General features: G+C 33.7%; 1 protein-coding gene across 4 annotated transcripts in view; it reads right to left on the reverse strand.

The window, feature by feature from the left end:
* Positions 1 to 1,364: 1,364 nt before the first annotated feature.
* The window catches only part of LOC110995515 (protein prickle), a 254,268-nt gene continuing 230,610 nt past the window's right edge, over positions 1,365 to 25,022 (reverse strand). For all 4 annotated transcript variants that reach the window (XM_022262718.2, XM_045630652.1, XM_022262717.2 and 1 more), the window contains 2 exons: positions 12,126 to 12,329; positions 1,365 to 3,477 (listed from right to left, as the gene is read on the reverse strand). In XM_022262718.2, coding sequence (XP_022118410.2) covers positions 2,449 to 3,477; positions 12,126 to 12,329 — 1,233 coding nt within the window. In that variant the 3' untranslated portion in view covers positions 1,365 to 2,448. The remainder of the gene's footprint in view (positions 3,478 to 12,125; positions 12,330 to 25,022) is intronic.

The raw sequence follows: 25,022 nt of genomic DNA on the forward strand, positions 1-25,022 counted from the left end.
TCTGATGTTAAGTGATAGACACTCACATTGTCCGAGGGCTCACCAGTGCGTTGCTGGCCTTTTAAGAATTGGTACGACGGACGTCAAGGTGACGTCGGGTGAAATTTCGTATTCTGTCTTGACCTCCGATGATGATTTGAGACCACAACAGTGACCGCTGGGAAGATGATCTATGCATCTTTAGAGCAGGCCTTTAAACAAACCGGGGTTCATCATATATATATATATATATATATCAAATATCTATATTACTAACATAATCTAAGCCAACCTACTTAGGTTCAATCAATAGTCAAAAGTAATAATTAGTTTGTAAGTACAAACATCAATATTTTCGGTTACTGTAAAATCACTCCATTATATCAATCCATTATTGTAAAACAGCAAATTAAAAGGCTTATTATTATTATTAATTTTATTATATATCCTGAGACACATTTGTGCAAATGTGTCCTCATTTCATTAAAGTCAATTCCTTTATTATTTGTAGTGATAAAATATATTATTACATTATCAAATTAATATTAAGTAGGTATAAATATAATAATATATTTTATTTCAAAAGTAGTGTATAAAGTCGATTTGTAAAATCTCTAGTAGGAAGATCTTTAAATTTTTGGTAAATTATTATAAACTTTGATTGATACAAAGGGTTTTTATACAATTCCTGATTCATTTACGCCATTTCTCCCCATGTCTACTTTGAGATATGTTTATTCTCGTTGGCTTAATTTCTGTTTAAGAATGAATAAGAAATAAATTCGCATAAATGACACGGCGATTCTCTTTCCGCATAGACTAATAATATTTTTTATACGACTTCTGTCTTATAACTTAAACATGGTACGAACGGGAATTAAATTATTAGCAGCATTAATGACACACTGCCTCTAGGGTTGCCACCTGTGGTTTATAATAAGGTTATTATAAATTACACTTACTAATTGTTACGTACTTTTGAGAACAATAAAACGAAACTACCTTATTTCGCATGTGATTTCATTAGTCGTAAATATTTTTTCGTTAAACGAAAGTTATCGATTGGCGCTGAATCGATGTTGCCCCTACTCGCCAACGCTACACTTCAGTCTTTAGTGATTGGCAAATAATAAAAAATAAATGTCTAAATATAATAATGAAGAAAAATAAATACAAAGTAGTTCTCTAATTTGATTTTTTTTGTGTATGTACATTAATTGCAAAAGAAGGTGACAACCCTCCTAGGGATGTAAAAATATTAATTTTATATATGTAGTACGATTTATGCGTGTGTTTTTGTTTGATTGAAAAATGAAAGACAAATTTAATAAAAAACTCTTATTTATTAATTATAAAATAACTTAAATTTTACAAAATTTTCTTGTTATTTTACAATATACAAAATAAAACCTTACTTTGGCAATGGCAATTAAACAAAACTTTAATTAACAATGACACTCAAGGCAAGATACGTTTGTGAGCATTTATTTTTATTAATAGCATAAGAGCTGACGAAGATTTTAAATACAAAATGGGATAATATTTTTTGATATAAAATTCCAACTAAAAATCAGCTCTCAGCTATTTTAGACTATTATTGTCAACACTTATAGTATCAACTAAAAATTAATACAGATTTAAATTATACAATACTAGTTTTATAAAATTTAAATAGTCCGCAAGTTATCAAACAATTTCATTAAAGCGAGTACAGGAAATTGCGGTATTCTCGTAAAACCGTTTTTTTTATACTAAGCAAAAACTTGAAACGGGAACTTAATAAAACACAATTGAATCATGTGCAAAGGTACCCAGAACTTGACATATCAATATACATTTCATATTACAGACACAACTTGTGATATCCCCGCGTTTTAGGGGAGATTACTTCAATTATTGCTTTGTTTCTAGTTTCTGTGAAATATTTTATTAGATTCAAACCTTTTGCAAAAGGCGACCCTAAATTCTAGCCACAGAGGTAATTCAGGACTAATTAAGGCCATTTCCATATATATGTTAATAAGTTACATTTAATCATCATAATTCTATATACAAATTTGAACATACTTATAAAAAACGTTACAAAATACATGTTTGTACTTCTTAATCGAATTTACACTCTTAACTACTACAGATACGTCTGTTTTAAACGATATGAGAAAGCATGGATATGTAAAAGCGCGATAATTTAACCCGACCACCGGAGGCGATAGGAAATATTTAATGTCGACGATAGACGATAGACCCTTTTAAGCAGAAAGGTGTGATTTGGGGGATTACCAATATAATGCCTATTCATTGGTTAAGCCTTTTACTGTGCAACGGAACCATTGATGCGCGCTACAATATGTCAAAGCGATATATTATGAGGAAGACTTTTATCTAATATACTATGGCGTTATGGCTACAAAATCTAATAGTCAGTCTTTCGTTCGGAGGTTGTCGTCACTAAGAGAATTAAGGCTGTGATCACGAAATTATACAATTTTTATCGTGATGCGGGTTCTTTCTCTGCCGTTCTCGTTTCGCGCAGGCGACTGCGTCGTTGGGCACGTAAGAGATCCTGACGCCGCCGTACGCGCGTCTCGTTGGCAACGTATATGATTCCGATGATGAAGATGAAGAGGAACACGTGCTGCAATAACTGCTTGCATCATCATCTCGCACTTTCTCTCTTCTAGGAGGGTCATCTGGTTCAAATGCCTCGTTGTCTCCACAAAATCGAACCGTCCGTCCACCTCTAGGCTTACGTTTCTTTCCATCTACTAGAGTCAGTTCTGGCATTGAAGTGGAGTGTCCTGGAGTGACCACGGCTTGCGCTTCAACTGGATGAGGGGGCTTCCAGTCTTCTTCTGTTTCTTCGATGGGCGTTGTTTGTATTTGGTGATCTGTCATCGTTTGCTCTAATCTTAGGTCGGCAAGGGCTCTATCAAGGCTGAGGCAAGCATGTGGCGGAGGTGGTGGGTGCGGAGGCGGCGATTCGGGCATCATTTCTGACGTTGCTAATGACGCACTTGGTTCTGAATCTGCATCTATATGAGGGGAGGGCTCTCTCTGAGGTGTTCGCGGTGGTGACTTCGGTGAAGGTACTTTTCTCGGTCTCGGCCCTCTATTAGGGCGAGGTCCCGGTCCTGATGAGTCAGATGGTGTCGGTGGCTCACCTTTGGAACATGCAATAGAGCAGAAGATTGCGCCTTTCCGTGGGAGGAAGGGCCGACCGAGAAGGCTTGCGCGGCAGGTATGGCAGGCGAAACATCGTTCTGTAGCGTGCCAGTGCTGCCCCTCGTGCGACATCTGGCCCTGGTCTACACCAATAGGCTCACCACAAGCGTCACAGTACTCGGCAAAGCAGCTGTCAAAGCAGGGCAGGCAGTACGGACGCGCCTCCCGCATGATATACCGTTGTCCGCCGAGTTGCCGCGCGCACTCTGCACACGCGAAATGCTTCATGTGCCACGCGCGTCCTTCTGCCTCCGTGCACTCATCCGCCAGTATTATCTGTGAAAGATTATTATTGAATATACAGTAAATTATAAAATATATGAAGTCTTAAATCTATTAGCCCGTCAATTATAAAGGTTTTCTTCAATTCTTTAGATAATTAAAATAATAGACACTTGTTCTAATTGTGGGTAATTTATGTAATGGAAACTATTTAATTTTTACTTAATTAAGCATTATATGACGCAAAAAATAATGTAGAAATTATTATAATTGGATTAGATGTGTAAAAATTAACGATCTATTATGTTTTCATCGAGTTCGTTCAAAGACCTTAGGTTTTATCCTGTCGTGATTACTAAGCGGCTTCGTTCTCTAATTGCTTGATAAAAAGTAAACTAAAGCGTGATTTAGAAACAATCCTTAATTGAAAATGAGATAAAATTTTCACATAGTAAAAATGTTATTATAAAAAGCTTTTTTAATTAACCTTCCATTTAACGTTAATAATTAAACATTTGAAATGTATCTATTTCGTATCACTATATATTTTTTATTATTAATATATAGTGCTGATCGTTATTATAAAAATAAGTCTTTTAAGTATCTTCAGGCTTTTGTGAACAATGATCTAATCAATAGTTCGATTATATATGTTTTTTAGGTAAATTCAAAAAGTATTTTCATTTCAGCTGAAGACGCTGGATTAATATATCTAAAGACTTGTCATTTTAGTTTATTTTGTAAAATTTCTAGATTAACATTTGGTACGAATAGGCCATTACGATAAAGTCATTATGAAAATCCTCAACGCTTCAGTAAGAGTGTCTAATTAATAACCCGGACAAACAAGTATAATTGGTGTTCGTTATCAGCCAGCGCAGCGGGAACAGCCAACAATGGTGCTGGGTTCCCACAAGCCGTTCATTAGTGCTCTTATTAATAATATTTTAAAACGGTACCAACTGGCTATTGCAAGATTGTGAAATGCAGTGTCAGTAGGTCTTGATTTAACTTTGAAATTCGAGTTCAATTGTTCTTCATTTTGTTTGGAATGTGTTATATTTAACATATCACAGTCAATATCTTTATTCGGTTTGAAAATTTTATTTGTACTGGGCAAAGATAAACAGTATTCGTTTATACTCTTTATTCCTTATGAGGAATAAGTTTAGGAACTGCAAGACAAGCGATCAATCTTCTGTGACAATCAGGTCGTGTTCACCAGCGAGTGCTAATTAATTAATTTATAAATATAGGCACCAGGTAACTGGGTGTAGTAGGAAAACATAAGTTTCTAATCGTTTTTCGTTACGGAGGTAAAATTTAGGTATTGCTCCGTTTAATCTGTAAATTAGCGATCAACTTTCTGTGACAGTCAGGCCGTATTCACCAAACCAGCAAGTGCTAATTAACCATATGGATATAAAAATAGGTACTAGGCAACCACTTCTCAATAGGTAGGTAGTTCATATGACAATTCGCAAAAGGCCGGTAACGCACTCGCGATCCCTCTGGCATTGAGCGTGTCCATGGGCGGCGGTATCACTTAACATAACGTGAGCCTCCTGACCGTTTGCCCCCTTTTCTATAAAAAAAATATTGGGCAAACTTTAGGCAGGCATTAGACATGTTGATTTCATAAATTTAATAGTTGGCAAGTCAGCTAGGTCAGGTCAGCTCTAGACTGCCTGGGAGCTACGTTATCTTGCTATCAAATGTTCACTGGCTTCTATTGTTTCAATAGTTACCTAATACAGATAAGAAATTCCTCAAATGCGCAACATTGCGGTATAGCAATGGCTATGCAATGGAGCAACTTTCTCTTTGATAAGATTTGCGTACAGGTGAGTGATGTACAGATAATATACTTAAAACTGTTAACAAAATAAAACGTTTAATAAAATATATGTTTATTATCGAATATAAGATACAGGTATCACTTATTCCATTTCATTTGAATCTGTAGACATCCATACTCATCGGTCAAGAGGTGAGAGGGTCTAGGCCTAGAGAAAAAGCCGGCGTAAAAGTCTCGGTACTCCTTTAAAATAGCAAATCATCATACTAAATGACTATGTCAAACAACAACTCATTTGAAAACAAACTTCGCAAATTAATTAGAAGTTTCGCTGATCTTGTACGTTTTATTTGAGATGTCATATTTAAAATTTAAACAGAAAGAAAAATGTAATGCATATAATACAATTCGGGTTGCGCATCATAAAAATGATATCAAGATGTCAAATCTTCTTAATTAGTTCTACATTTGGCCTTTAAATGCGCAACAGTAAAATAACTGTGAAACACATTAAGGCAGTGGTCAGTCATAAACTATAACATTGAAGAACGCTCGATGTATGATGTAATTTAAACAAAGCGATAAAAATCTCAAGAATCCGGAATCTATATCAGTGTGTGAAGAATAGCACATGTCCAGTGAATCATGAATAGTTGCAGCTTATAATCATGGGCATGCCTCAGGGGTTACGCAAAGGACCTATGTTTTACCTTTTGTTATAAATAACGGGACGTAATGGCGTAGTTAGCGACAGTTTACAAATAATCGTGTGATATAACTATTCATAGAATAAAGAAATGTATGACAATCATGGAATTATATAATCAGCTCTAAGAAAGCTATATTAAAACATGACAGGTTCTAGAGGTTAAAAAGGCTTATAAACGCCGAACTATTCATCTTCAAATAGGTTTTTTTTTGAAGGCCTTGAATTATAATAAATGAAGCGTGTAAATTTATTTTAATTAGAGTCTTCAATTGAATGTCTATGTACATACAAGATACGAAATACTGGTGTGTGTTTTTTTCTAAGATCAGATTGCTTTGGCGTTAGAAATTGTACAAAAACTTTTATATAATATTTATTTCCCATTTTTCATCTTCAAGTTTTATTTATTAACATAACTTTGGTAAAGTCAGGTTGCGTAGGCTATGTGGTACATACCTGGACCAAATCCAGGACGTACAAGAGAAGACAGATGGGACAAGTTAAAAGTACCCGACTAACGAGCATGCATGGTGAATGTCATGAAAGAAGATGTAGCGAGCGATGTTATGTGGTTCAGCTTTCGGTAAAATGGGGGAAAGGTATAAATAAAAAAATAACTATGAAACATGTGATAGTTGTCTGCAGGTAATCTAAAGTAAATCGATCGGATGCAGTTGACTGCAGTGGTGTGCCCGCATTTCCGGCCAACTATAACCTTGTCAAAGCCACGGTCAAAGCCTATGCATAATGTTAAATAATATTTTAAAATGTTAAGAAGCTTGAATATTATGTTTGGAGAAAATAAAATTATTTTGCAATGATACCTTTGTGTTTTACTAAACAATTACGCCTTATTCAAAATTACTTATTTGTTTTTATTAAACATTAACTATTGTAGTGCTATAATTGTATAGTACCTAATCAAGCTTTCACCATGCATATACACAAATAATTATGAAGTTTGTAAGTCTGACATTTTGAAGCTAAAATTTAAATTTGGGTTCCGAAACAAAACTGTCGAAGGGCGTAAAGTCCTTCTCGCGTAAAAAAGTCATAGTACGACACTGCAACTGACAGTGTAGGCAATTTTATGACTCATAGTGAGCTAATAAATAATAAAAATTCTACACTTTCTATCTGATGCCTAATTCGCTGTGTTGCTAGCAATTCTGTAGTTTTGCTTATCGATAAACAAAAAAAACAATTTTTTTACATTTATTTTTAAGTACTGTTATTGTCTTATATTTTAGAAAAGAGCTTGTAACATATACTCTTAATATAGCATTATGTATGATGTGAGCTGATAAATAAATAAATGATAGGTTAACAGCCATACTAAAATTTCAACAACGTGTTTTAATGATAAATCAAAGCAATTGCGTCTACTAAGTGTATAAATCTTTTAATTAATTCTTGCGTGAAAGTGGTAGCACCCCAAATCTCAATGTCAACTCTGTGAATAAAATGTTTCACACAGACAGCTCGCATGGTAGACGATTATAAAACACGGCAGCTTATCAGCGAATCGACACGCGATGACAGGCTATAGGGGTAATCTTCCCTTACATATTACGTACATGTTCTTTGTAATTAACTCATTACAAACCTAATTATTTTCCGTTTAATTACATTTTCCACTTGCGAGGGTTTTAGGTTTTAATGAAGTTAAGATCATTTTAATACATTAGACTTGCGAATTTCTTGGTGTTCGTTCGCGGTTTGGTTTATCTGAAATGTAGATTAAGCACTCACAGTCGTTCATTTAGCATTACAGATTACTCAAGTCCAAGTAAAGATTTTAGATTCAACTGGATATAATCGTAATAATCGATAAAGTTTATTTTTTAATGTTTTTTTTTATATAGGATAATTGGTGTGGGTATTATTTTAGCGTTCTATCGAATTAGTAGTAACTGTTAAGGTAAAATAATGTAGTGGAATAAATAAATGATAATTTATTAAATCGTTAATGGAGCATTAACAGTGTTGACTTATACTATCTTTCTGTACTAGTGAAGTCACAGTGTTTTACACAAATTCTATGATATATGGTGAAAAATAGTTTGATAATTAATAAATATTATAATACCTATAAAAAATAATTAAATATCAGATTTTTGTATCTGTTTCATGGTCATTGTCAATCTAATAGGTGTAAGTGGGAGATCAGCCTTCTGTGCCTGACACGCGCCGTCGACATTTTGGGACTAAAGTTTTCTCACTGTTTTCATTCACCGTTTCCGAGAATGTTAAATACGCACATAGAAACAAAGTCCATTGGTACATGAGTCCAATGTGTCCAAAGTGATGAGAGTCGTACGCCAGAGACCAACACTGACTTTATATAAAATATAAAAATATATACAATATTTATGGTCTTTTTGTGTATTTAAAGCTTGTTAGTTACTACAATTACTCATTATTATTTCGCTACTACTGTGACAAACATAGACCGTTACCGATGTTTTTTTTCAATATCGAAACGTACGTAACAACTCTTTTGAAATAAGGATCGTCGAAATAACAAAGTCGTAATTGGTAAAGTTTTTCCATTTTCCGATATTATTGCTTTCGTCTCGACGGTATAACTCTTCCTATAATGGTATTGTTTTTATAACCTTGCAATCTAAGTTTAAAGTATAGTCTACTAAAGAGTTCTTTCTTTTTCTTAGCATGGCCAAGCGTGATTTTATTAGAATGACAGTTGACCACCAATAGATAAGAAAAATCTTGACAGCTGATTTTTGCAAAGAAATATCTATGATTTTTTTGCGATATGTTAGCATAATGGCTACGTACGCGACTCCTATGAGGTTCGTTAAACTCAACCGAACCTATTTATCTTTATATCAGCAAGTCTGATATGAAAAGTCGCAGCGTACTCACCTTAATAGGCCGAAAATATCAAGGAAACAGATATACAAAGATTACGAGAAGGCTTGAAGGGTCGTTTTTCTTATAATTACGATTGGCGTAATACAGAAACCGGGAAACAGAACAGCCTTTTTTGTATAGAAAGGAACAATCGTTATCAATCAAAATGTGCGGAATGCGGTCAAATGTTTGAGTGTGTTCTCGAAACATTTAGGGCTTAATTAGGGTTTAATTATATTTAAGTGTCTTTAAACACGATACGTGCGAAGTACGAGTTAAAATTGAACTGAATATCATATTAAAAATATTGTGGAAATAATAACAACGTCTATTTCGTAATAGATATAGGTGAATTACTGTGACATGTCGCCAAATGTCAGAATACAAGTTTTTTTTCAAAATGGCGCAGACTAATTTACATAGAAAATATTAGGCTTTGGCTTCATAAGTTTAAATTTGTTGTTGGAAAAGCGAGTGTACAAATCGTTGACCTCATAGCCATTGTTAGATGGAAGTAGCCCTTTCGACCCAAATACCCCCACAGTTTCCGTTGGGGCGACGTTTCCGATTTAACCACGGTTAGTCTAAGAGATTAGTAACGAAAAGCTAGGCAAAGCCTGTTGCGGCTTATAAGAACCTTTTTTAACTACGCTTGTTTGTTATATATATGGGTGTTATGTAGCTTCAAGAGCTGATTTTTTTCATTGATTCTGTATGACGTTTGACAGCGCTCAAGACGTGATTGTGAGAAAGCATTTTTTTTATTTATTTTTTTGTAATAGCCATTCCTATTTCTTCTTGTAATACTAACAGCTCTAACGAGATGCGGAGCATGATAGTTGCAGATGCTTACATAGCTTCAGTCCTCAGCAGTTCTCATTCTACGCTCTTGTTTTGAGTATATGCAGTAAATGTTAATGTAGATCAAATTTTTGACGTTTATAAGTGTGCATTAAGTTACGTATATAATACATAATATTTTGATCTCTTACGCTAATCGTCTAAGGGTCGAGGTTTTCAGATGCAATTTGATAACACTTGATTTACAAGCACACCGACTAGGTTATTAACCTACTTAATAAATTAAATACATCAAAACATTTATTTCAATAAAAGCAATCAAATATACATTAATCGTAGGGTTCAAGAGAACAGGCGCTGATTAAAGACTTAAGTTACCACCTGGAAGATACTACGGGTGACCTCTGAGCTAATGCTTTCCAGGCTCAACGAATAAATATCGCAATACAGCGAGGAAATGCTGCCAGCGTTAAAAGTACAGCAGGAACCAAACTTTTAAAATTTGTTTTAATTTTCTTTTTATTGTTAATTTCATTTTATTATTACTGTCTGTCTGTATGTTGGATAAGAAAATTGTAAATATTCTAATATACTAACTAGATGATCCGGCAAACGTCGTTTTGCCATGTATATTATTTCTATTAAAAAAACATTATTAAAAAAACAAAAAGTAAATAATAAATTATTGGTCTGGAACCTCTAATCACGTTGGGGTTCGAAAGATAGATAGTAGCCGATTCTCAGACTGAAAATGCATAATAAATTTCATAAAAATCTGTCGAGCCGTTTCGGAGGAGTATGGTAACTTGTGTGAATTTTTAATATATAGAGATTATAATTTATTTCGTACATCGTAAACCTGTCTTTATTTATTTATGTTTTCAAACATCACACATGTTACATTGAGGATAATCAGATATAAAAATATGCTAGAAAAAGGATAAACACATGTGAAAAAGACATGAGAATTTAGTAGTCGCAGATTGAGGAAACCTGAGTGAGCAATGTACGGCCTTGATACAAACCCCAAATGTATTGTCTATGTAAATAATATATGTAAATTAAAATAAATCGCATATGTTGTTAAGTGCAAAACTCGAAGACGGCTGGTACCAATTCGAGTAATTTATTCAGGCATAGCAAAATGTTAAGTAAAACAGTAATAATAAGGCGAATATCGCGAGGGCAGCTATTGTATAATAAAAGGCTTATTATATATTATTTTTATTACGACATATTCCAGTAGTACTAAATAAATTACAACTACTATTGTGAATAAAACATTGATGTATTCAAAACAAATAACATAATACATAAAAATATATCCAATAACTAACCTTAAAATTTAATTATTAAAAAATATTATTAAAAAGGGACTCCTTTAGGCAAAGTTCCAAAGATAATGGCAGCGTTCCCCCTTTGAATAGCTAGACTAATTCTTTGTGCGAGGTAGCTGCCAGCTAGTCGACTAACCTTTTTGATAACTCCCTAAAAAGCCTTAACGCGCTAGGACCTCACATACATACATACACTAACTTTAAAAAGTGTTGATTTATCGCAAAATCACCAATATCCGTTCAGAAACAAACATAGCGGAAAGAGCCTATTAGGGGTTCAACCCCTCATCGCCAAAGGTACTCGATCTAAGAGCCAGTTAGCACGTGGTTATTGCAAAACGCAGGTGTTACGTCAGGCGAAGATAACCCACTATTTTTTATGGAAATTGTATTCGGAAATTTAGAGAATTATTACTGAATAAATTCAAAGAACTCGTTAAACGAAAATTAATTATAAAGCTTTTAAAAATTATAACAATTATTTAAATGATGCTAATCATTTTGATCGATTTGCTCCAGTTCTAACATTTGTTTCTTGCCAGTTGTTCTTGCCCGCTCTACGCCCTTAACTTGCGAACTTATAGCTTGTTAATATCTGGCTTTTGTTGTTTAAAACAACAAACATTTATAATAAATTAAACATCTTTTCTGTTGACGTTCATAAGTGTACTTGGTTAACTATATGTATAAAGTTGTTTGGAGTTAAAGTTTGCGGTCTAGTACTTAAGACTACTAGTAACATGTACTAACACTAATTAAAATTTATTTAATATTTTAAATAACTCTATCCATAGTTGCTTGTCGTTTAATAAAATCAAACACACAACGACACGCAATACTCGTCGAGCGAGTTTGCTTATCTTACCGAAGCCGCGTACAAATTATTTGAAGAAATCTATTAGGTATGAGGGTGTGCAATTATTTAACCAATTACCATCTCAAATTCGCAATATTGGAGTGTTTGACAAATTCAAAAAGGCATTAAAGATGCATGTTAGAATGAACATAGCTGACTAAAATTGTTACGGCTAATGGCGACGTGTATCTCGCTCGTATATAATATATACATATTAATATTAAGTTTCTCATGTAAATTAAATATTACTGTTTTTGTAATGAGAAATAAAGTTCTTTAAACATATATAAAATCGTTTTGGCGTTTTATGAGAAATTAATTATTCACCTCATCACAAGCGGAGCACCGCGGCTTCAAATTTTCGGCGTGATGTCGGCCACAGTAAAGTCGGCCGTCTTTCCAGAAGTAGACCAGGTCTACCAGCAGCTCCTGGCAAGTGGTGCAGTTGAAGCAGGCGGGATGCCATCTCGCTGAGGGTCCAGCCCGGGCTGCGGAGACACACATGTCGCCCGATGATAGTGCCTCCTCACACTGAGAACAATATTATATGGATTAGTGATTAAGTTTCAATCAATCAATCAATCAAACTTAATTTATTCAGTTTCGATGCGACTTAAGGCATGCTTATGAATGTCAAAAACGTTTACAAAATTCGCGAAAGAGCAAAACTACGCCATCCGTTCGCAAGACTACCAGGAGGTCTTGTTCTGTTCTGTTGTATTATTTAAAACGTAGAAGCGTGAACAAAATGTAAGCAAGCATACTTGAAGCCAAAATGAGCCCTTAATAGTAATTTAACATTCTCGTTTCCGATAATGTCCCTTAGTTTAACGAACTCTTTAACAAGTCAAGTTAATTTTTTGTTAAGCCAGCGTCTCAACTCCTAATGCTATCTTAGTTATAAGCTCATGATTTAAACAACAAAACCCAGCTTAAAACAAAGTGTTTTATTTGAACATAATCAACAACCGCTACCGAGCTGAAAGTTTCAGAATTGAATAAATGAATTCTTGTAAAAAATGTTTCATTGTACCTCAAAGTAGATATATTTTACCTGATTGTAACTATTGGTTAGTAACCAAAATAACTATAGTTCAAAACTTATTGTTTCGAAAAGTGTTTTTTTTATTTCGAAAGCGAACTTTTTTATATACATACAAAGACAATATAGAATCATAGCTAAAAAAGGTCGAAAGCATCGTATAGCCAAAGAAGTTCATTCCTTGCAACAAACTGTACGGTAAATTTAAAGATAGTTATATATATGTGCTACAGATATCACAAAACGTCTAGAATTTATAAGCCGGGCGTATAAGGCGAATTTATTCTGTCCTCTGCCCATACCCTATACCTAATGGGGAGAAGGTCGATTGTTCTTAAAATGGTCGCGGGGCGAACGACATCGTTTTTTATAATTGTATTATTGAAGGATTTCCTAGTAGACAAGTGCACTATTGAAAAATAATTGATTCGCAATTCGTAACATAAAAGTTAGTTAGTTATTAAATCTGTCTATAATATTAATACTGTCTTAGAGTTTAATTGTGTCTGAAACTCTTTTTGATCAAAGTAACATATATAATGTATAATGTTATAGTTTTCGAATGCAAGTGTTAATTGTCATTTGCGACGCCATCTTGCCGAAGGAACTTGCGGGTTCTTGAATGTAAGAATGTTTAATTTGAATTTTTAAAGCCAATTTTCTGAGTAGAATTATCGCAGTTGTGTCACAGAAACATCGTATCGTTGTATATAAATACTTGACAGAAGCTTTAAAACCTATGTAAGACGTTACTGACGCAGTCTAAATTACCGATACAAATACCTATGTCATTGGAGTTGCTGCAAGACACGTATTGGTTTCGAGGTATTTGGTTTTTTGTGTATATTCGCGACAGTCGAGACTCGAGACCCAAGCACGTACTACGCCTTCTGCGAAGTGAGCTGTCATTGCTTGGGTACCGTCCTTGTATCCATGGACTTCCTTAAAACTTGTGTGAAGTATGACCTCTTTTGAATATTCACTTTTGTATCGGTTGTTTATGGATATTTAAGGTGCAATTCATGTAGATTAAAAACAGCTTAGTGCTGTTCTTCCTTATTCAATTTTAAATTTAGAAACAAAGATTAGGAGGTATATAAAATACTGGTACATATATTATAAAAAATAAAGAAAATACGATGTCGAAGACAGTAAAATTATAATTTTGAATTTAGAAATAGCATTTAATATTATGTATATTTTAAAACGCAATAATTAACCGTTTCAAGATTATATTTACATTCTTAATTATATAAAAAAGTAAATTTTCGCAGAAAACAAAAGTGGTGAAGGCCATTTTAAAATTGTTATCGAAGAATTCAAAACCTGGAAAGGTCAAAACAATTCTAAAGTTAAAATATTTGCTATAACCCACTTAAAATAATACGTGTATGTTTAATTATAATACCGAAAAAATTCCGTAGTTTTGTTTCACCACGCCCCACGGCTTGCGCGCGCGCCTCCCGGCGTAATAATTTAGAACCTTTAGATAGGAATGTGCTGAATTTTGTTCTTTATTCAAATGCTTAAATACCAACTTTTAAGTATACTACTTTATATAATCTCTAACTTGGGAATCTACCTACGATATATACTTATATAGTATCAATTATACTGCAAAGCGAAGCGGGCGCGCTACAGATACGAGTAGTAATTTGGCATTGGCTACTTAAAAAAAAAGTAATCAAAACTCCTTGGTGATATTTTTTGTCATTGGCAGGGTACAAAGTATACAGAATGGTTTTCGTTCGTAATTTAAATATTGTTCGAGATAAGTTTAAAAAGAGAGAACTGTATGCTAAGCTGCTTTTAAAATTTTATAAGGACGACAATATGATAAGTGAAAAAAAATGTTGCAATAAATAAATATTTGTTTACTGTACAAAATCAGTCAATTAGTACCATTTGAAGATTGGAATTTTTAAACAAAAAATGTTAACAAAAACCTGAGAGAAAACAGATAAGGCCCACACTTTTAATTATCGTTTATCGGCGCGTTGTTTTATTTGGGCAGAGAGATATAGAGTTGTCGACCGTAGGCCATCGATACCATAGTAATCCATTTAATGGTTCTGTGACAGTTTTATAGCTTACGATTTTGCTTATTTTTCTCTTCCGTTATCTATACTATTATTATAAAGATATTTTTGTATTTATACACTGAAAACTACTGGACCGGCCTTATTTTATCGGTATTATGCGGTATAAACCGCACGCTTATTACTAATATTAAAAAAAAATGTTCAGACCTACATAATTATGATTCATTGAATTTTTTTAAAAATGCCACTGTTAATTCCGACATTCGGTAACTAAGCAGATAAGTGTTTAGTGATCAAACCTTTTAGTATTACGCTTTTTAAACCTGGTTGAAAATTGTCATACAAATTATATTCTCGTTATCTAAAAATGATTCTGAAGTATGAATTATTTTCCTTTTTTGTTCTATTATTGCTTAATATATTATAAATATACTAAACATAAAAAACCTAATAATTAACATCGGTGCCTAAAGGGCCACACCACATACATACCATTTTCATTCAGTTTTAATTGTACTTTTTATGAAAATACAACAACAAATAGAGAAAAAATACGTTTCAAAACCTTACACAAATTTATGGAGTCAAGTAATCACCTCCCATTAATAATAGTCACTCATATATATTAACTTTGTATATCGTGCACTAGTCAAAATCATTTATACGATTTGTCATATAGATCGGGTCGGGATCGTACGATTTAAAAGCCACGTCTGGTCCAGTCTGAGTTTTTTGTGTGAAATAGTGCGATGCAGTGATTTCATGGAGACTCGTTCCCACATACACCGACCTCCGACTACGTTTTATGTTATTTAACACAAATACTGGACTAATATAGGTAGTAAAACATCGGCATTTTTCTAAATAAAATAATGGTTACCATGGTAACAGAATTGTTTTGTCTGTGTTTCATTTCCCGCTAGATTGGATTTTGGAACATACAAAAATTTTGAACAGTCCGTGGCGTCACCTGTCCTGTCAGAGGATATTTGTTTTCTTATAGGCAAATAAATCAGCCTTCTGTACTTAACAAGCCCGTCGTTTTGGGTTGGTTCACCAGCAGGGGTATGCCATGGTTTGAACCTTCTTATGAGAAATTTATTGGTTATAAAACTGACATTTCGTGTTTTTGTTTACATCATTAGAGGAAGAGATGCCCTACGAGCTATTCTTCTATTGAGCAGTGCTTGCCGGGTCGAATCACGTCTGTGCACCAATACAATAAACTTGCTCCTACATCTCAATTCTAAAAAAATATAACATGTGTCAGACCTACTGATGTATGTAAAGAAAATCAAAGAAACTATAGTATTGTAGATGGATTATTATTATTAATTCTTGTATGCCATAGACAAATCTAGCTTCCCTGACCACCTGTCAAAATCCTCCAATTCTTAGGTACTGAAACAGTTGTATACTGTGACAAACAATGGCCAATGTTGCCAGTTTATAAAAAAATATAAATAATAGTTAGGCACTTATTAAAGACTACAATTAAAATATTTTAAGTCTATGAAACGAATAGACATGACTTATTATTTTTTACTGCCACATTGTGTTGAGAGGCCAGTCAACGTGGATAATTAAATATTAATTAAGATGCGACCGTTGTCTTAAACATCGACTTGCGTCATATTTACTTATAATTCCACGATTGTAGACTTGATCACCGACCGGACAGACGCAGAGCCTCCGTGGAGCCTACGGTAACATCCCGTGACGTCACCTCCGGCTTCCGCTCAGCTGATCCGGTCATCGCGTCTAGTGAAAGTCTTAGTCATGTACGGTTATGACTTTTCGACTTTAAAAAAATATTGTATATGGACAGTTTTACTGTTGTTCGTTTTGAGGTTAGGTTTTAAGATGGGAAGGGGGAGGGGGTTTCGGTGGGAAGTTTAAATCATGCTATTATAAATTATTTAAGGCACATTTTTGGCAAATGTACCAGGATTAGTATTTTTGTTAAAACGGTGGAGTAAAATTTTATGAATTAGGTAATTTATTCCATAACTAAATTGTAGAGGCTTAAAGTAGAGCAGTTTATAGACACAGATATAAAGAGTGTTAAGTCAATTGTCAAGGTTAACTAAACAAAACACAATATCATCGGACCACACCTCGACAAATCATAAAAATTACAAAAAACTAATCACCAACACTTATCACAAAAACAACAAATCAAACATTGATAGTAGCTGACCCGCCCATGGGCAATCAGGCAAACTGTTACACCGGCTACAAATTATAAGCGATCCGAAACAAATTCTCAAATAGCCTATTTCTGAAATTATTTTAGGCGGATGATACACAAACGACTAAATGATATTGACATTAAAATGCAGATACATAATTTGAAACTAAGATGGGTCTAGAATAATATGTAGTACCTATTATAATTAAAGCAAAGTATACTTGTTAAATATATGTCTTTAAAATATTATGTGAATATAGCATTAGTATAAAGTATGTATTAGTAAGCAATGCTTATATCTGAAGCTAATGATCTATGTGTTTGTGTGTTTGTAATTACATTCCTGATAAACTGATAAACGGATCGTCCGGTTTTGATGATGTCAAGGCGATTTATAATAAGATTTTTTGTTCTATTTAAGACGATATGTCTACATGACAATGTCTGTCAGATCTACTAGTTCTTAAATATGAAGCTAATATTTATCATGTTCGTTCCCCGGTTCCCCGCACTTTGCATCCGTCTTCCCCCTCACCAGGTCATCAGGCCAACTAGTGGGAGGCTGTCAAATCCCGTCTAATCATGGTATCATAAGGAAGAATCACCACACACAGTAATGATTATTTATAGTGGACGAAAATCACCACGACCACAAATAAATAAAAAAATAATTTTAGCTATCAAATTTGTCCTTGTCAAAGCTCCGACTTGCCATACGAAACTAGACTATAAATGAAGTACAGTAGTCCTTGTATGAAAGCCTAAACAGTCTTATAGAACGTGGCGATGGATAGGCGGCGTCGATAAAAGATTTCGGTGAAATAATGACAGGCTACAGAGGTTGCATAAAGAATTTTGCGCAAATATTGTCGCTTGCTAACGACCGGACCACCTGCGAAGCGATTCGGCAATCGTGAGCATTATTAGTTTGGCACATTAGGCAAAGTTAATTGGTTTAATAAAAAATGTGTTTCAGTTTATATAATGGAATATAAATTACAATGTGTTTGTGATTTGTACGATTGATTGTGTATTGTATGCAGGGGCGTAGCTACTGCCGTATTTGCCGTATCAATTATACGGGGCCCCCGGGCCACGGGGGCCCCCAAAGTGTGTAAGGAAAAAGAATAAAAACTTTTTAAAAAAGATAACGAAGCGATTTTTGATGAGTTATCACAAGATGAGAGAATTTCCGACCCGGAATCCTATTTCAAAGTCAATGTATACTATTGCTGTTTAGATATATTAATTTCTCAAACTAAAGAAAGATTTCAGAGCCTTTGCAACCTGAGTAGTATATTCGAAATATTACAACCGGAGAAACTCCTATCTTCTCCAAGCGAAGAGATATTAAACGCTTCTGGAAAACTGTCTGCTAAATACAGTAAAAACATCTCACTTAATCTTTGTGACCAATTAAAGGCTCTAAAAACATGCTTAAATTCTGAAATTAAAAAAATTTGTTCCATTAAAGAACTCATTGAATTATTGCTAGTAAAATTCAATAGTCTTGCATCCAGTTTTCCCGAGGTAATCTCAGCACGTTTTTTCAAAATTAAAACTAATAAAAAATTACTTAAGAACTACGATGGGACAAGAACGGCTGTCAGACATCTCACTATTGTCCATAGAGGCAGAAACTTTAGAAAAACTAAAATCATCATCAGCCATAAATTATTTAATAAATCAGTTTGCCGATAAAAAGGCAAGGAGAGTGATTATTTAAAATTCGATTTTTATTTGTAAAATGGGTAAATTATGTGATAAATAAATATTACTTCTCACAATATTTTTTTTCTTTTGTGAAAAATCTTTACCTCCATATAAGGGCCTCCAAAAAAATTTTTATACGGGGCCCCGACAAGGCAGGCTACGCCACTGATTGTATGTTTAAAACCTTTAGAATGTAAGTATTGAATGTAATTGGTTTGCGTCAAATGAAGTGATTTTAATTTGTATTTTTTATATTTACAGTAAAAATTTGTACATATTGCATTATGTATTAAATCAAGTCGCATTTGTCGCACTCATGACAATACTGCTGCTCTACCTACCTACTTCAGTATTATTCTGTAAAGTAAATAAAGTTTCTAAATGTAAGTTGCTTCTAAAGTAAGATGGGCAGATATTTATTTTCTTAGCACTTTAACAAAATTTTATTATTCTTTCAGTGCATCTCCATTACTAGAGCTTGGCCATCCGTTCCCATCTGCCATCAGATGAACCTACTCTTCCGTAGTCGCAATACCTATCCACTTCCTAACGTTGCCAAGCCATGTTTTCTTCCATCTCCCACCACGCCGTATATAATCTAATACTATTAATAAATTCAAATCCAAAATTAAATTCCATAGTTGAGCGTCTGTTATCTTTCCGTTTAGAAAACACTTAATTTTAGAAGTTTTTAACGTTAATCACAACAGACATTCTATATTAAATAAAAAGCAGGACACATCCCCGAGAAGAGTCCTGATTGCAATCTATGGCCATATTGTTCTGCAATGAGCAAACTTTAGCCTTTGCCATAAAGGATTGGAGTACGCGATAATTAGTTACTATACAACTTAAGTGATACTAATTAAATAATAAGACGTATATATTAGAGAACTTTTCTGAATTAGCCTTTAAATTGTCTGTATTTTATTTTTTTTAATTGATCAATCGTCATTTGATGGGCAATCTTCTAGTATATTCTCTCTGGTATAAAATAATCTTTAGTTTTTCTGAGGAATGAAAAATTTGTTTGAATACCACTTGCAATCGCGCTTCAGGAATTACATAGCAATTATTATTACATTTTTAGATCAGATTTTGTTAAATCAGGTTAGGCAATTTGGCTTTTCAAAGACCCTTGCTAAAGTAGTACCTGTAAGTATTTATATAACTTACTGGTAAGTATAATTGTGAAAAATTAATTAATTAATTAATTATTTATTTATTAATGACCGATCAAGGGATATAAATTTTTAAGCATTTTACATAGTTTTTCAAAGCAATATTGTTTAGGTAACTTTTATGGAAATTATTTCTGTCTAGATCGTCCTAATCCGCTTTCCTGCGATGGCATATCCACGGCGGAACAGTGAGTCACGGGTGTCTGCGCGCGCAGACGAGGAAGTATGTGTGATCCTGAACATATTCAGCGCGTGCGCCGCATCGCTAACACTCACTCATTCATAGACCGGCTTTTATGATTCCCGTATCAACTTGTCATAAGCATATACGGTCATATCTTTAACTGGACGACAAAGTATTCTATAGACGCTAACATAGTTTTTTTTATAGAACAGGGGGCAAACGGGCAGGAGGCTCCTTTATATGTTCTGTGGTTTTGTCTTAATAATTGTCTTAATTAATTGCCCGTTTAGAAGCCCCTTACGTAATGTCGCACTTCTTTTTTTTTCTCTCTCACAGTGGCTGCCACAACTTGATTACTGATGTAATCGTACAGATTATTATTATTTTTTATTTTATTTTATAATACTACAAACTTATTATTTTATTTTTAACTCAAACACTGTTTTATTGTTGTTTTTTTTATTATTACTCTTTCATGTATATTCTACGGTTTCAATATTTGTAAATACGTGAGGAACATGTATTGTAACAATTCAATAATTGACCTATCCGCTGCATTGCCTTATTTGGACGTAAAACTTTGTGCCTTTTCAAGTATAGTTTTATTCTGGCCGTACATCGTCTTCACATATAAATATTAAATCATGTATACAAAATATTGAAAAACTCTTTCAAAAGAGTAAGTGTGGAGTTTCTTGCCCCTTCCAAAACGTCCTTTGGAGAAGAATATAATATGGTTGGAGGAATGTGGCGATGTTACACTTTATTATAATAGTACTATATTTCTGTATACTTAAAACGAATCAAATATAGTTTTGTTTTTTGTTCATCATATGTGATTGTCCATTTATCGTTTAATAATTTTTTTTATAGAACAGGGGGCAAACGGGCAGGAGGCTCACCTGATGTTAAGTGATACCGCCGCCCATGGACACTCCCAATGCCAGAGGGCTTGCGAGTGCCCTTAGCTTTTAATTTAAATACGGCCGATGCGTCGCTAAATATATGTACCTAATGTCTCAAACAATATTCTTTGTTCTTGGTAATTTAAGAAGAGTTTACATTGACGTGTTTATTCAATTTCCAGAGCAATAAAACTCCGAAAACTCAACAATAAAGTGTTGCCCGACACAAATACCATTCACACAAATTCGGGTCGTGTTGGAATCACTCCAAATCGATTCTCTCCGCGACAAGAGACTATTCTTTACTTTGAATTACTTACATTCCTTCAACTACTGAGAAATTTAACTCGAAACAACGTCTTACAAGCTATACTGCACGTCTGTTATTAGGTGTTAATATGTTTCCACTATTCGCCAGACTTACTAGCTGTTGGTCTGTCACGTACTGTCATGCCGGCGGTCGTAGGTTCGATCCCCGGCTAGGCACCTATGGATTTTATTTCTATGTGCGCATGTGCACCTTAGACCCAAAAAGTCGACGGCGTTTGTGAGCCTCCTACTTGACTCGAGGCATATTTGACAAAAAATCATGAAACAGTTTGAGAAATCTGACACCCAAACATAAAAAGGTTGTACCGCTACTGATTTATTTATTTTTAATCGCCAGAATATAATCAAAAAAATATTTTATTTTATTTTATTACTAGCATTCCTAGACTAGATTGCTAGACTTGACAGTAACAGAACGACATCATATTACTTAAAACACTTTAATGTCTAATCTTCAAATACTTGTAAAAATTTTAAATGTTTGCTATTCAAATCGTGGGAAAATCGATGAAAATTCCTAAGTTTCTTATCATGATAGTTTTGTATTTACTTTGTGATAAGCTTATGGGTTTTCCATTGTTTCCTTAATTCTCTGTTTGGTCAAGCGATGATGAAACGGCTTACATCACCTATTATCTAGACTAGCTTTTGCTAGGGTTTAAAGCTAACAATAACTAATGGTAAAATACTTGATAAAATAATCATGTATATTGATATATAAAATTGTACGCTTTCATCTAACAATAAAAAATCTATATAAATATTTCCTAACCTTATCATATCCTGATCAATCGTGACCTGTGTAATTCTTGTATCTCCTGTTCGTTTTGTAATTCTCTATTTGTAAGATTAGCTTTTTAGTTTTAGTTAGTTTTTATAATATATATAGTTATAAATAGATTAAGGTTCTTTATATTAATATAAATTTATTTTGTTTTTTATATAACTTCTGCACTTCTTGCACCCATCATTTTTTATTTATTTCTTTTCTTACTAGGGTTGCCTGGAAGAGATCGCTTGTTAGCAATAAGGCCGCCCGTTGCATCCCTTGTAATTTATATATATTGTGTTGTTTGTATTTCTTTAGCAACGAAGTGTAAATAAATAAATAAATAAATAAATAAAAGTATTAAAATGATTATAATACATTACTAATAATGATAATAATACAACTTTTATATTCCGAAACTCTGTGTTCTGCGATATTTAGTATATTTTCACCTCTTCTACCTGTGTAGTACCTACGGAGGCGGATAGGATAGGCCTCCTCTATCCCTTTCAACTATTCTATATCCTTTGCGTCTCTTCTCCAGTTGAAGCCAACTGTTAATTTAAGTTTGTCCTATCTCTTGCGTTGTCTGCATCTTCTTGGTTTTCCATCTGTAGGTTCCGTATTCAGTCAATATCTTGCTCCATTTTTCATCAGGGCGCTGTAGCATATGGCCAATCCGAGATGGTCATTTCATTTGGTGTATCTCAGTGAGAACGTTCGTCACACCTGTTCCACTTCTTACGTCTGTCTTCTATGATTGTCTAATTTTCTTAATCTCAACATTCGCTTCTTTCCATGGCAGTATGCTAGCATGTTCGTGTGCTAGTTAGAGAGTGCCCAAGTTTCGCAGCCATAGAAAAGGATAGTTAGAATACAGGTATTAAAATAATTTGCTATTTATTTTTTGTTGAAATCTGTTCTTTTCGTGTTCTTCCGTGTCATTGGAAATCTTTTCTATTAATAAGCGAATACTTATAATGAAATTATAATTATGGAAATAAAAAATATTCTGAATTTAATACAGTTTTTCACTTGGGTATTATTTCTCCAATAAACGTTACGAGACCTAAACAAACAGTGTTTATATTGAACTGCGTTCGATCTCTAGAAATATTTAAAGATTGTTCACAGCGCAAACATTTCGTACAAGTCGATATAAGGGTACCAACAATGGGTATTCACGGGTCAACAAAACGATCGTATTCACTTTGAGTCGCCGGCTAATCCTCACAACATCGCATTCCTCACACAAGTCTAAAAAAAATTTAACGCCGCCGAGGTGTTCCTAGCTTCTTGGAAACGCGGAATTATAGACGAATAATAGAAATATTTGTCAGAGATTTTGAATGATGACGCAGCATTGATTCTGTAACATTGGAATTTTTAAGTACATTTTTGATAACTAAATCTTACCAGAGACTTAGATTTGTTTTATTTTAGAAAAGAAAGCTACATATACTGTAGATTAAATTATATATTATGTGGTAAATTTAATAAATAAATAAAATATAGATGTTATCCTAGTAAGACATATTACCATATCAATTACATTGTTAAGTGTTATCCCTAAAGAGATTTTTGTAATAATATAGCTTAGAAGTTTTAATTTTAAATTTAATTTTTTTAGCCTCTAGACCAGTGTTTCCCAACATGGTGCCCACGCCCCACAGGGGGGCGATTTGATTGTTTAGGCTATTCGATAATTTACCAAAATTATTTGAAATAAGAATTTAAGTTTTTCTATTCCTTTTAAATTTATTTTTTAAATTCCTAGTTACTTATTTCTAAAAAGGAAAAATATGTTTTATTTTTATTTTGAGTAGGCATAAGATTCTTAGTAAGGCTAAGATGGACCATGCTGCAAAGTTTTGGAAACACTGCTTTAGACACTACATTCCTGCCATAATAAAAAAATCTAAATCCAATATAATAATGGTAACCTATGAATAATAAGATCAAATAAAAAATCTCCGGGTACAATCGTATAATGTAGACAAACTATTATGTAAATACAATGCAACAATCTCGTTCTGTCCGTACGTCGCGCCTTCACAAAGACATTCTTGTATTTCTCTTTCATTCAACCGAATTACCTTTTAATTTATATGGGACTAGTTCTCAAACTAATCTTTGATGACAATAATGTGATTCAAATGACGTGGAAGCGTGGCGTGCTTAGATGATTTCTATCAAATAAGCAAGATATTGAGATTATAGAATACTACTTTTTACGTTTTTTATACCTGATATTAACAATTTTATGAATATGTAGAAATAACAACAGGAAAAACAAAACGACAAAATACTAAGTCAATACGGAGTACGCAGAAACGTTAATACAATTTACTCTAATCTACATTCAGAGAAGCAATCCAATTTTTTAAAATGAATACGAGTATGATTGGAAATTATACTAAATAGGAGAGTTCTCCATAGCAACGCCTTTCACGCAGAACCGACCTTCACCTTGCTTTAGTGTCTGCTGAAACAAATTGTTGACTTATCAAAGGCCTTTGATAGAGTCGATCACTTCAATCTCCCTGTTTCCATAGAATTGCGCGCCCGATTTGTGGCGAGTGTTTATCATATAAAGGAATCAATGTACACACGAAACTGAATCTTTGAACCTAGTAATAATAATTTATAGACATCTCAAGTTTGTAGGGTATTACAAGGTAAGGTTTTGGGGCATTTACATTATAAGGTGACCCTTTCAAGGGCGCCTTTTATTCCGTTCAGCAAAGTTGTTTTTGTTCGTAATCGAATCACTATTCAAATGTTGTCGAGAGGAAATCGGTTGGAAGTCCTATGTTTAACCTAGAATGTGAAATACGAGCGAGTAACTGTTTACTATGAATTAATTT

The sequence above is a fragment of the Pieris rapae genome, chromosome 13 (assembly GCF_905147795.1).
Source record: "Pieris rapae chromosome 13, ilPieRapa1.1, whole genome shotgun sequence".
Classification (NCBI taxonomy): Eukaryota; Metazoa; Arthropoda; class Insecta; order Lepidoptera; family Pieridae; genus Pieris; species Pieris rapae.